We start from the raw sequence: 12732 nt of genomic DNA, 5'->3' as shown, positions 1-12732 counted from the left end.
TTTAGAAAGGGTTGTACTATTATAAAATATACAACTGTTCATTATCTCTGGACTTTAGGTGGAACAAGCACTAACAAAAAACAGTAATTGTTATCTGTAAAGAGTAATTTCAAGTAGTAGCATTCTCACCTCTAATGCTCTCATTTCCCTCGTCAGCAAATTTAAATTACAACTTCATCTCGACCTCGCTACTACTCTTTGCCTCTTCTCCCCCACCCGCACACGCTCACCAGCCTGCGGTCTACTCTGCCTCCCCGCCCTTCCTCCTCCTCTTTTTCTAGCCCCTCCTCCTCGTTGAGTCAGTGGCTTGAAACTTTTAAAAGCTCTGTGCTCCAAGTTAGAAAAAAGCTTTTACGAGGTATCAGCACTTTTCTTTCATTAGGGAGAAGGAGTGAAGAAAGCACCAAACAGCAGCAGACTTTTAAACTTTAAATATAGACAGGTCTGAGTGCCTGAACTTGCTTTTTCATTTTACTTCATCCTCTAAGGAGTTCAATCACTTGGCGTGCCTACTTCACTTCTTTTAAGAGAAAGAGTAAGTTGGAAAAACAATTACCTATTTGTTTCTTTTTCTATAAGTAAAACTTTTCTAAAGTTTTTTTAATGTGTTAAATGTACCATTGATATGATACTGTAAACGGAATAATGAACTTGAAAGTGTTTCTACAGTTTTAAAGTTAAAATCGAACATTCACTTTATTTTTTGACTGTTAAAAAGTTTTTAATAATAGAACAGGTAAAATAAGATTCAGACCTTTCCGATTAGAATAACGCAGAAGTTTACTGGATATTTGGTTTTTCATTTTAGAGTATAATTTTACTTTTTTCGTAACCAGTAATAGTCTAGGTGCTTTGTAACTTGGGGGGGGGGGCGGTAGGGGCCTGAGTTGGAATTTGACTGACAATTCACAAAAATCAAAGTGCAAATTTGCTTAGCAGATGCTTGCCACAGAATTCTACACTTTGTGCTTTTTCATATGGAAATTTTGATTGATGTTCTCTTTCTGTAGCCTTGCAAAGCAAGCTTCTTAACAAAGTGCTTTGTTAAGACCTTGCGGTACTTCCACGTGGTCTCTTCCTAGAATTTTCTCCGGTAAACAAAAAGGTATATAGTCAGTGTTGTAATATTGAGGGTTTTAAAGCTACAGTAAAGAGCCACTTTGTTTTCGCAAGCACTGGAAAAGTTTTGAAACCTTCAGAAGAGCCACCTTTTAATCAACCTCGTTGGCAATTCAGGAGATGAAATCCCTTGAATGGGCGGGCGGTGGTTACTTACAAACATTAGAGGGAGAGAACAAACGTTCAGAAAAGAGTGTATGCCAGGTTGCATTTGCAAAATCGTCTCCTAAAACCGGGGCTCCTAGAAAGAATACGAAACAAAATTTCTTAAACAGCTGCCTCAGAGGGAGCTAACTTGTCCCTCCGACCCCTCCCGCCTTCTGCCTGTCTGACCGAACCTGTAACAGACTTCAGAGCTCTGAGCAACACTTCTGAGTTGGAGCTTCCAGGGTACTGCCCGCAGGCGAAGATTACGCAGATTTGTTATTAAAAAGGGTTCAGTTTCTTAAATGCTATTATTGGTAACACATTCTATTAGAGTGCTCGGTAAGGATTTCGTCTGTTCTAACTCTACAGACTAATTCGTTTAAATTCTTGGTGTGACACTGCAGTTTGAAGTGTTTGCACCAGAGAACGCTGAAAAGCAAATAAAACTGAAAGCTTAGAGGAGGTCGGGGGCCGGCGCGGGCGCGGGGCGCCTCCTGCCATCTTAGCGCGCGCCGTCTCGCCGGGGCTCCCGCGCTGCCCCAGCCTTTGCGTTTTGGAGAGGTTTGGTGAGCTGTTGCCCTCCAATCCTTCCACTCACGTCAAACCCATCGCAGGTCCGAGTTCTGCCACCCGAAAGGCGGGGCGAGTGGGGGGATGGGGGTGGCGGAGGGACAGCGTGTCAAATGATAAAAGAAGAGCAAATGCTTAGCTTAATTAAACTTGGCAATCTAATTTTCCACTTACCTCCATCCGCAGCATTTTTTTTCTAAAATTTGTGAAATCATACTGTATTAGCGTTGGTAAGGAAATCTGAGTACCTTTGGAATTACCGTGCTTAAATTGCACTTGTAACTCTCCTGGAAGTTCTCGAAACTTCCCGAGAATGTGGGGTAGGGCGCGAAGGAGTCGGGGGGAGGGGTATAATGATATTAGGAAATAACTAATGACGTGTCTTAAGACGGATTAGTACAGGATTAGGAAACTCAGACCCTGAGATCCGAGCAGCGGATCAGCCACAATATTCTCTTAGGCATCCAAACGTTTAATGAGCATCTTTGATAAAGCAATAGACATGGCTTTATTTGGAGATGGGTTTAATTTCTTTTGCTTTCCAAACTAAGTAATGAGATGATGCTTCATCTCACCCTCTGGAAAACTGGGCAAACTTGAACTCAGTCCAAAGTGCTTGGTGGTAATTTAAAGAATAGATTGAGGTGGGTTTTTTTGTTTGTTTATCTTGTTTATATGTTTTAAGAAACCTAATCTTTTGTATAAGGATTGCTGAAAAAGTCCTGTAGTAATGCAGAGATCTTATTAAATTAACTCAGTTCCCAAGAATGAAATAAGCCAGTTAAACAGAAAATACCTCTGGGGAAGAGTAATGAATTTTTCTAGGTAGGCCCAGTTGACGGGAAATTATACCAAGGGCAGGAAATGTTTTCTGTCCTGGACTTCCCAAAGTCAGGGTATAGTTGTCACCTGCCCTTTGCCTGGAAAATGCAGTGGTAGTGCTTTGCTCCCACTTTTTTCACTCTTTAAACATATTCCACGTTTTCCCAATACCATTTGAAGTTTATTACCACAGTTCCCCTTACACTCAGTTCCTCACCCCTTACGGTCGGATTTCTACATTGCTGACACACCCTGGGAAATGTGGTTCCAAAGATTCTCTGCAGCAAGGATCTGAAAGGGTGTGCTTTCAGATAGTGACAATTGCTTTGTTACTCAGTGTTTTCAATCCTGCATAGAGAAGGGTGGGGAACTCTTGATAACCCTGCATTCCTTAGTCTTCTTTTACATTATCCATAGATGTAGCTAGGTAGGAGCCTCTGAGCCTTTAGATGTAATACTGGAGGGAAAGGAATGATAGGAAAGTAAGCAGTGATTAATACCTCTACTCCACCTTTCCTGTTGTTCCGACTTCCCTACAAGATTCTCGGCTGTTTAAATTGATTGTTGAAGCTTGTCCACTCACACCAGTTCCTCTCTGGAAAGAAAAGTAATTATCTAGTGTTTATCATCCATGTCAATATTCAATAAACTATGTTTTGTGGAATGCTTAAAATTCGCGGTAATATAAAAAAATAGTGTTCATTTTTTAGCAATTTCTGTGAGTCTAGAGACATTTATAGGACATGGCTTTTTTGGGGGATTTGTGGGAGATGCCTCCAAAAAGATAGATACTCTTCACGGTTTTTCTCCTTATCAATTGGTAAAGGGTAAATTCTTCTCATCAATCCGTATGAGATTGCTAAAATAGCAATATTGTACTGATTTAGTGCTCATTGAAGAAAATAGACTATTCTTAATACACTTGTGAGCACCCTAGAAGTATGTTTATGTTATGAGAAAAATAACCAGGCTATTCAGTAAAAATAGTCAATTTGAAGGTGGGGGGAGGAGGACATCAAGAACTAATAGCAATAACATTTTTAAATCCAACAGACCACAATTAAAGAACATGGCTTTTAGCCTGCAGTTACTTCTGATTTAGGGTTTTTCTTCTACTTAAAGTAGCCATGAGAAACTTGATAGTTGGGAGTTGAGTGATAGCTGTTGAACTAGGGAGGGGATTAGATTGTCCCTATTTGGCAAGCAATCATCTTCTCTTTGGATGGAGTCCCTCAACCCCTATCTCATTGTTCTGTGGAGGCTGATGTTAATTGATTGATGAAGAGGGACGAGAGCCAAGGAAAGAAAGGCTGGCTGGTATGTCCCCCAACACACACCTCCCACAAAACTTTATGCAGTTCACGGCCATGCATAAAATACCTGCGGAAATGTAACAATATCATTCTTCATAAAGGAATCTAAGGATAATCTGTCAACCATGGCCCAGAATTTGAAGTAGAGAAAATGTTTACATGGAATTTGCTACACTACAATTGGACCAGGGATAAGGAAGCAAAGGTTGTGTATTTTCTGATGAACTGAAATATTTTACATGGTACCTGATTCAAATCACTTAACTGTCTTCATAGACCGAGACTATATGGAGATGTTACATTAATTGGTGTTAATATTACATTTTGAGTTTTTTCTTCAAAGCCCCAACCCTCCCCTAAGATTTGTCATCCTTGAAATAAACACAAGTGTAAACAGGCTATTTCTTGCAATAGTATTCTCAATAACAATAAAATGTGGTACAGTCAGAGTTAGAATACCACAGAATTGGGAGACAACATGTTTTTGTTTTTAAATTTTAACCTGAAACAACATAATGGTGAAACTGAATAAACATCTATAATACCTGTTGTAGTTCTATAAGCATCCCAAATCACTACAATCTGATGCAATAAATCTGAGAAGCTCTTAAAGAGACCCCCACCTTTTTTATTTTTATTAATTCAGACCTATTACCTCTGCTCAAGAAGTATTTGAAGCATGTTGTTTCAACAGAATTCTCTGTTTCAGCAATTTTCACTTGGAAATTTAATAGTCTGCATAATATATGTGTGCGTGTGTGTGTATACATATATTACTGTGAAAGTTCTTTTCAAATTAATTTGAAATTTTAGAAGTTTGAGATATACAATTAAACAGAATCCCTAGGAGACAGTAAAAAATCTTGTGAAATCTGGTTGGGTTTTTTCGTTTTTGTTTTTCCGTGCAGCTCCCATTTAATTCATTCAGTCGATATTTATTTAGCATCTCTTTTAAGCACTGGATATACAGCAGTGCACAAAATAAACTACCTTGTGACATTCACATTCTAGCTGAGGAAAGCAGATAGCAATAAAACTTTGTTGTGGAGGGAGACCAACAATAAACAGGTAAATATATAATATGTCAAATAGAACTAAAGGCCATTAAGAAACAAAAGTCGGACAAGAGGAATAGGAAGTGACAGGGTTGGAGTGAGGGCTGATGAGGTGCAACCAGAGCAGAAACCTAAAAAAGTGAGGGAGGGGGCCATGCAGATGAAGCAGAGCTGATGGAAGCAGATCAGCTTGTTTGTTAGTCTGTTTTTTCATGATTGACTGAGGAGAATAGGTCAGCAAGCAGAGTGACTAGGCTACTGACACGAAACCTCAATAGAGGTGATGATGGCTGAGATGAGGCTAAGAGCAGGGATAGTGGCGAGAGTCATAGTCTGGTTTTGGGGGAGAAGATAAAAGCTATAGTATTGCTGATGGGTTGAATTTGGGTTATGCTAATTATGTGTGATTATGAATATTACCAAAATAATATCTGGCTGTTGTGACTGTAGACGAATGGTTACAAGTGAGCCCAGTCAGACATTTAGTGCGAGGGAAAGGGGTCCTTATAAAAGTTAAAAACATTAGGAGGGTTTACATTTCAGTTTTGGGGCTTAAAATTTTTTGGTCTTAGTACATTAGAAACACACACTCATGTCATTTCCCTTTCTTCTCAAAAAAATCCACTAAATGAGTTTATCAGGAACTTCCATAGACGGTTCCTTAATGCATTTTTAGACTTCATGATTTCGTTCTTTTAAATATTAATGACCTTCATCTTCCCTAAGTGTTTATTTTCAATCCTAAAAAAGTGATAGATACCAAGTCTCCCTTTAGTTTTCAGCAGTTCTATTTACCTTTATTTGAAGTCCCCACTCAACTCGTTACAGTTGTCCCTTCTAATTCTTATAATTATTAGGACATTAGTGAGATGAAGCAACTTGGCTGCACTTTTGGCACAGTAATTTGTTTTTAAGGCTCTGGCAAAAGGCACAGTTAACATTAATTTAAAATTGAAATTTTATCTTCATTTTGAATAAAATATTTGAATCCATGTGCTCTTGGGGAGCAGTAGATGTTGGTGAAATGATGCCGACATGTAGGAGAAGGGGATACAGTGAAGGGTGAGCTCAGTTCCCAGGAACCCAGAGAACTTCTGCTCTTCATGCTGCACACCCTCCACCCCTGCCACCCCAAAAATATACTCGTTCAGACCAGTGAGTGCCAGGAATGTGTGTTTTTAACAAATGCTGCCATGTGTGATATAGTTCAAAAACAACACTGAGAAGGGAGCAGAGGGTCCTCAGGCAAGTCACACTTAAGTGACTGTGGCTTTTGGCCTCTAGACTAGAAGGCCATGAAGAGCAATAGAAAATGTGATTTAACATGGTTCATAGAAGGCACAAGAAAGGGAAAGGTGGTCCAGCTGCTGGCAAGCATTGGCTTCTATTGGGAACTTTGCACAACTCTTTAACCTAGACCTTAGTCTGCATATAAAGTCTCAGCTTTGGAACCTGGAGGTGAAGTCATGAACATACATAATTACCTCCATATACATTCAGCTGGTTGTTCCCACGTATCAAATAAAGGATGTACCTGTCTCTACTGGTGAATATGCATGAGGTCTATAGTCTGTAAATCAATGCCAAGAATTCTGTAATCATGTAATTATGCCCTTTCCTTATAAAAGGACATTAAGTTTTCACTTAAAACTTGGGAAAATGAAAATATTAATGGGGAAGGCAACCATTTGACAGGACCTTTGATTCACAACACAGTGAACAACTACCAAAAAAGGTAACTATTTTTGTTACCTCTTCTTGACAATCACAAGCATTATAAGCCATCATATTAAACATTATCTAATGATTGGTAACTGTTTTTGTTACCTCTTCTTGAGAGTCACAGCATTATAAGCCATAATATTAAACATTATCTAATGATCTCTATGATAGTGGTAATGGCAGGTGTCTGCATGTTACAAAATACTAGGTGTCCAATCGAATAATTCATCTTATTTAGATGAAAGAGTATAATTCATTAACGCAAATAACTGTATGGATGCTTAAAGAAAAGACAACTTTGCAATTAAGTTTCTGGTGTATTAATAAGGAACTACTACCTAGAGAACTGCCCAGTGACCCAGTTCACATATTGTGGCTCTATGGGTATTTCTGTGACATCTCTAAATTATATGAAAGCCAAGTTTTGATTTGAATAGAATGTAAAGAAACTTAGTAATTAATTGCCACAAGCATCTACACAATCATTTTACTTTGAATGATGAGGAAACATTGACCAAAATGACAGCTTCTCAATGTGCCTGGTCACATTTCTAAACTTAAGTTTGTCTTGAGCTCAATCATTGAATGAATGTGATATGTATGCAAACAGTTTATCATTTTACATTTGATTGTTTCCGTTGTTCCCCACATCCCCACCCCTCACCACAATTGAAATATCTGAGCAAAAGCAGATGACACTAGCAAAATATCATAATTCTCTACAAACAAGATGAGAGCCAATTTACACATCATCACATAGAAACTGTCTATTGATATAACTCCAAAAATTCTGTTATGTTTGTTTGACCCTCATGGACTCTACTTCTCATTCCTAATATAGGATTTTCTGCTAAATTGTAGGGTGTTTTCCCTTTTTTTTTCTTTTATGTTCTCTCACCATCAAACTGCTCATCAAAGCTAAATTACTCCCTTTCACTTCAAGCCTTCCCATGGCTATTCAACCATCTTTGTCAACCTTACAAGCCTTTGTTCTTGTTTGACTGCTTTTTTTTCATACATCAATTTTACTGTCTAACTAGTGACTTCAGAATCTAAAATGACCATTCCTAAAAGTAGAAGGGAAGCTCCCCTTTTTTTTATGACCACTGGTAGAACATTATTTCTGTGACCTGCCCACCCACTTCCCACTTTTAACCCAGCATTCTTTGGCACCATTTTCTAGGCTGTCCTGAAAGATACCATTGCCTGCTAACTTAGATAGCTGGTGCATGGTTTCACTTTATTGATCAGCCATCTCTTTGTTTCATTCAGGAAATCCCGGACCAGATTTCCATTTCGTTTTTTTTCTGGCTATATATAGCCAAGAAGTGCAGGTATTAGAAATATAGTGCTTCATGGTGGGGAAGAAGAATTCCCTGGATTTCATTTACTTCCTACAAGGAGAAGACAGCTCATAGTTCCAATACCAGATGAGAAACTTTATATTCAGATAATGAACATATTTCTAAGAAGCCTACATAATCCTACTTTTGGTTACACTGTTTAAAATCCATTACCAAGCTCCTGGAAACTCTTTGCTTTGCTTGTTTTTTAATTATTAAATAATCTTTGATTACTTCATCTTTTTCTAAATTCTCTAATTACTATTCTCTGCTGAAAATTTGACTATATTCTCTATGCCTGCCACATGTAATGTTACTTATTTCTTCCCAGCTTAGTCTTAAGATAATATATATCAAAGCATGAAAACATTTCTAGCTTTAGAGGCAGCTTTTTTATAATTTTAAAACCAGTGTGGTGCATTGGAAAGTCTTGGCCTCGAGATCATAAGTCTTCTTCTGGCTCTGATGGCTGAATATTTCCTATATTCTTAGACTTCAGTGTTCATCAATTAAATGGGCTATTGGCAATTAGAAGTATAAAATTAAACAGATACATAACTTTTGGAATCCCTACCATCTCTACGGAGTTGGGTCTTTTTCTCATTGCCAATAATGGGGAAGTCCTATGCTTAGCTATATTTGAAAGTAGGTTCCTACATATAATGACACATTGTGTCGAAATGGTGTATTTCAGTACAACATATTTTTCTCTGGGCAGAAGACTTCTGAACCACATGAAGTACTGCTTAGGAAGAAATAGAGAAGTGTAAATGATCATAATGCGGAGAATGCACAGATTAACACCAAGGAAAAACATATCCGAATACAATTAGGAACAAAGTGCTATACAACAGGATTGAGGTTTAGATACGGGTTGTGTGCATGTTCATGTGTATGTGTGTTCATGAGTATCTTTACCTCAATTTTTAGATACCAGGCTGACTAACACATCAGTATTTCGATTAGGCATGCATCCAGACACAGGCCTATCAGGCAAGAACTGTCCTTGTTTATCAGACAGATACAATAAGCAGATAGAGCTTCTTAAGTCATGTGCAAAGGTGGTTGAGCAAGCAATACATCTTTTCAGGTTAAGATTGCATTTACTTGGCACATAAGCTCCGTTGTTTCTAAGACTTACTGTATCTCAGGAAAATGTGAGACCTCTGTGTAGGGGGAAAATGGAACAGGAAGAGTTTGCACTTTTTTTTTGGAAGTATGCTTGAAAGATATGAGACCGTTTTTATAATATTTTGACTGTCGGCTAGAAGGAACTATATATTAAACTAATAATTTGCAATCTATGATCATTGAGTTGTCTTTTTGTTTCTTTTCAGACGGTGCCTGGGCAACATGGGTGACTGGAGTGCCTTAGGCAAGCTCCTTGACAAGGTTCAAGCATATTCCACTGCTGGAGGGAAGGTGTGGCTCTCAGTCCTTTTCATTTTCCGAATCCTGCTACTGGGGACAGCCGTTGAGTCAGCCTGGGGTGATGAGCAGTCTGCCTTTCGTTGTAACACACAACAACCTGGTTGTGAAAACGTCTGCTATGACAAGTCCTTCCCAATCTCTCATGTGCGCTTCTGGGTCCTGCAGATCATCTTTGTGTCTGTTCCCACACTCTTGTACCTGGCTCACGTGTTCTACGTGATGCGGAAGGAAGAGAAACTGAACAAGAGAGAGGAGGAACTGAAAGTTGCCCAAACCGATGGTGCGAATGTGGAGATGCACTTGAAGCAGATCGAAATAAAGAAGTTTAAGTATGGTATTGAAGAGCACGGCAAGGTGAAAATGCGAGGGGGCTTGCTGCGAACCTACATCATCAGCATCCTCTTCAAGTCTGTCTTTGAGGTGGCCTTCTTGCTAATCCAGTGGTACATCTATGGATTCAGCCTGAGTGCCGTTTATACTTGTAAAAGAGAGCCATGCCCACATCAGGTGGACTGCTTCCTCTCTCGTCCCACAGAGAAAACCATCTTCATCATCTTTATGCTGGTAGTGTCCTTGGTGTCTCTTGCCTTGAACATCATCGAACTCTTCTATGTCTTCTTCAAAGGTGTTAAGGATCGTGTGAAGGGGAAGAGCGATCCCTACCACACTACCACCGGCCCACTGAGCCCTTCCAAAGACTGTGGATCTCCAAAATACGCTTATTTCAATGGCTGCTCCTCACCAACTGCTCCCCTCTCGCCCATGTCTCCTCCTGGGTACAAGCTGGTTACTGGAGACAGAAACAATTCTTCGTGCCGCAATTACAACAAACAAGCAAGTGAACAAAACTGGGCTAATTATAGTGCAGAACAAAATCGAATGGGGCAGGCAGGAAGCACCATCTCTAACTCCCACGCACAGCCTTTTGACTTCCCTGATGACAACCAGAATTCTAAAAAACTAGCTGCTGGGCACGAACTACAACCACTAGCCATTGTGGACCAGCGGCCTTCCAGCAGAGCCAGCAGTCGCGCCAGCAGCCGACCTCGGCCTGATGACCTGGAGATCTAGATCCAACCTTGAGAGCATCAAGATTCCACTCAGTTGTGGAGAAGAAAAAGGTGCTGTAGAAAGTGCACCTTAGGTGTTCATTTTGTTCCAGTGGAGGTGGTACTCAATAGCCTTCGTCATGAGGCTTAGAAAACACAAAGACATTAGAATACCTAGGTTCATGGGGGGTGTTTGGGATAGACAGGTGGAGAGGGAGGGGATAAGGGAGGTACATATTGGTATTTAATGTAGTTGATTCAAAGAACTTAAGAGTTGCATTAGATGATACGTAGATAAGGGCTTTTTCTCTACCACCCCACCACCCCTAAGAATAATTCTGTGTATGTGAAAGAGTGGGTGATATTTTCGGCTAAATACTTCTTTTGTTTTACCAAGAAACTGAAATAACTGTGGCCAGGAAAAATACTTTCTAAACATTTTATTTCTTTTTATCAAGAAAAAGATGCAGAATTGTACTTATGTCCCTGCTAAAACATTCCATTGTTAAAATTTGCACTTTGAAGGTAAGCTTTCTAGGCATGACCCTCCAGGTGTCAATGGACTTGAGCTACTATATTTTTATCTTGATATCGGTAAAAGTTCAGACAGCCCACAGGAGAAGACTTCCCATGCATTTGCAAATCTCAGCCAAGTTATATGTACATTCTTTTTCACATCCACTCGCATCATATTACCATCACTTTTTCATCATTCCACAACTACTATTACATTCATTTAATGATTTCTGAAAACATTTTTAAAATAGTTGGGATGTCACTTGACATTTTTTGAGTCGAGTCAGGGAAGCAAGCCATGCTCAATATTTAACAGTCACTTGTATGTGTATGTGTGGAAGTGTTTTATTTGTCATGTATTGGTACAAGCAGATACAGTATAAACTCGCAAACACAGATTTGAAAATAATACACCCACAGTGTTCAAATTTGAACCTTTCTCTTGGATTTTATGGTGTGGGCCAATATGGTGTTTACATTATATAATTCCTGCTGTGCGAGTAAAGCACACTTTTTTCCTAAAATGTTTTTTCCTGTGTATCCTATTATGGATACTGGTTTTCTTTATTATGATTTTTCCCCTTTTTCTTTTTCTTTTTTTTTTAGAATATAGCAGTAAAGCTATTGCTGAAATGAATGATTTTCTTTTTCTGAAATGTAATCATTGATGCTTGAATGATAGAATTTTAGTACTGTAAACAGGCTTTAGTAATTAATGTGAGAAACTTAGAAGAAATGCTTAGAATGGACTATTAAGTGTGCCTAAATGAATTTTGCGGTAACTGGTGTTCTTGGTTTTGTCCTACTTAATACACATTAATTCAGAACTTGTATTCTATTATGAGTTTGACAGTCTTTCACAATGACCAGCAACTTTGATGTTTGCACTAAGATTTTATTTGGAATGCAAAAGAGATCGAAAGAGGTTCAGTAGTACACATGTAACTAATTTATTTGAAATATATCCTAAAGAAATCTTCCAGTTTCTTCAAGTGCCTTTTTAAAACATCACCGAGGATTAGTGAAAATGTAGAGTACCATATTTTTCTTCTTGCATGTCATCTACATAAACTGTTTTGTACAATGAGAAATACTAATTTGTTTGACATTCCATGTTAAACTACTGTTTTGTTCAGCTTCATTGCATGTAATGTAGAACAAGTCCATGAGATCCTGTGTTCTGGAGAGTGTTCTTTATTCAATAAAGTTTTAAGTTAGTGTAAAGATGGCCTCTACATCCTGTGTGCTTTTTAAAACTTATTGCATCCATTCACAATCATCAAAGACATTTCCAAAGGTTGTGAAGATTTGAGCAAATAAGATTTACAAGATTCAAGAATCTTTGAAAGGCCAATAGTTACAGTTAGCTCCGTTTAGCGCCACGTGGTTAACATTTTGGGGTATTTATTCAACTGAGAAGATAAAGTAAACAAGTGTTAAAAAATTTGGAATATATACAATTAATGAGATGTGTGGATGAGTTTAAAATAAGATAATACTCAGTAATTTAGTAAACCTATACATGACAAAAATAAGCATGCAAAGATAAGGATTTTAAGCTATAGAGCTTCCTGGAGATTAAAGAATAAGAACAGGGTTGGTTTGAGTATAATGGTGCTCTATGACAAAAGAATGAAGTAGATCT

At 38.5% G+C, this 12732-nt stretch overlaps 1 protein-coding gene across 1 annotated transcript; it reads left to right on the top strand.

The window, feature by feature from the left end:
- Positions 1–331: 331 nt before the first annotated feature.
- GJA1 (gap junction protein alpha 1) lies at positions 332–12311 on the top strand. The gene is made up of 2 exons (XM_011358769.2): positions 332–535; positions 9429–12311. The coding sequence occupies exon 2, from the start codon at positions 9445–9447 to the stop codon at positions 10591–10593; it is 1149 nt and encodes a 382-aa protein (XP_011357071.2). The 5' UTR covers positions 332–535; positions 9429–9444; the 3' UTR covers positions 10594–12311.
- The last annotated feature ends 421 nt before the right edge of the window (positions 12312–12732 follow it).

This window comes from Pteropus vampyrus, unplaced genomic scaffold, assembly GCF_000151845.1.
Source record: "Pteropus vampyrus isolate Shadow unplaced genomic scaffold, Pvam_2.0 Scaffold43, whole genome shotgun sequence".
Lineage (NCBI taxonomy): Eukaryota > Metazoa > Chordata > Mammalia > Chiroptera > Pteropodidae > Pteropus > Pteropus vampyrus.
The sequence above is the reverse complement of the archived record's forward strand: the minus strand, read 5'-3'. Positions and strand labels throughout refer to the sequence as shown.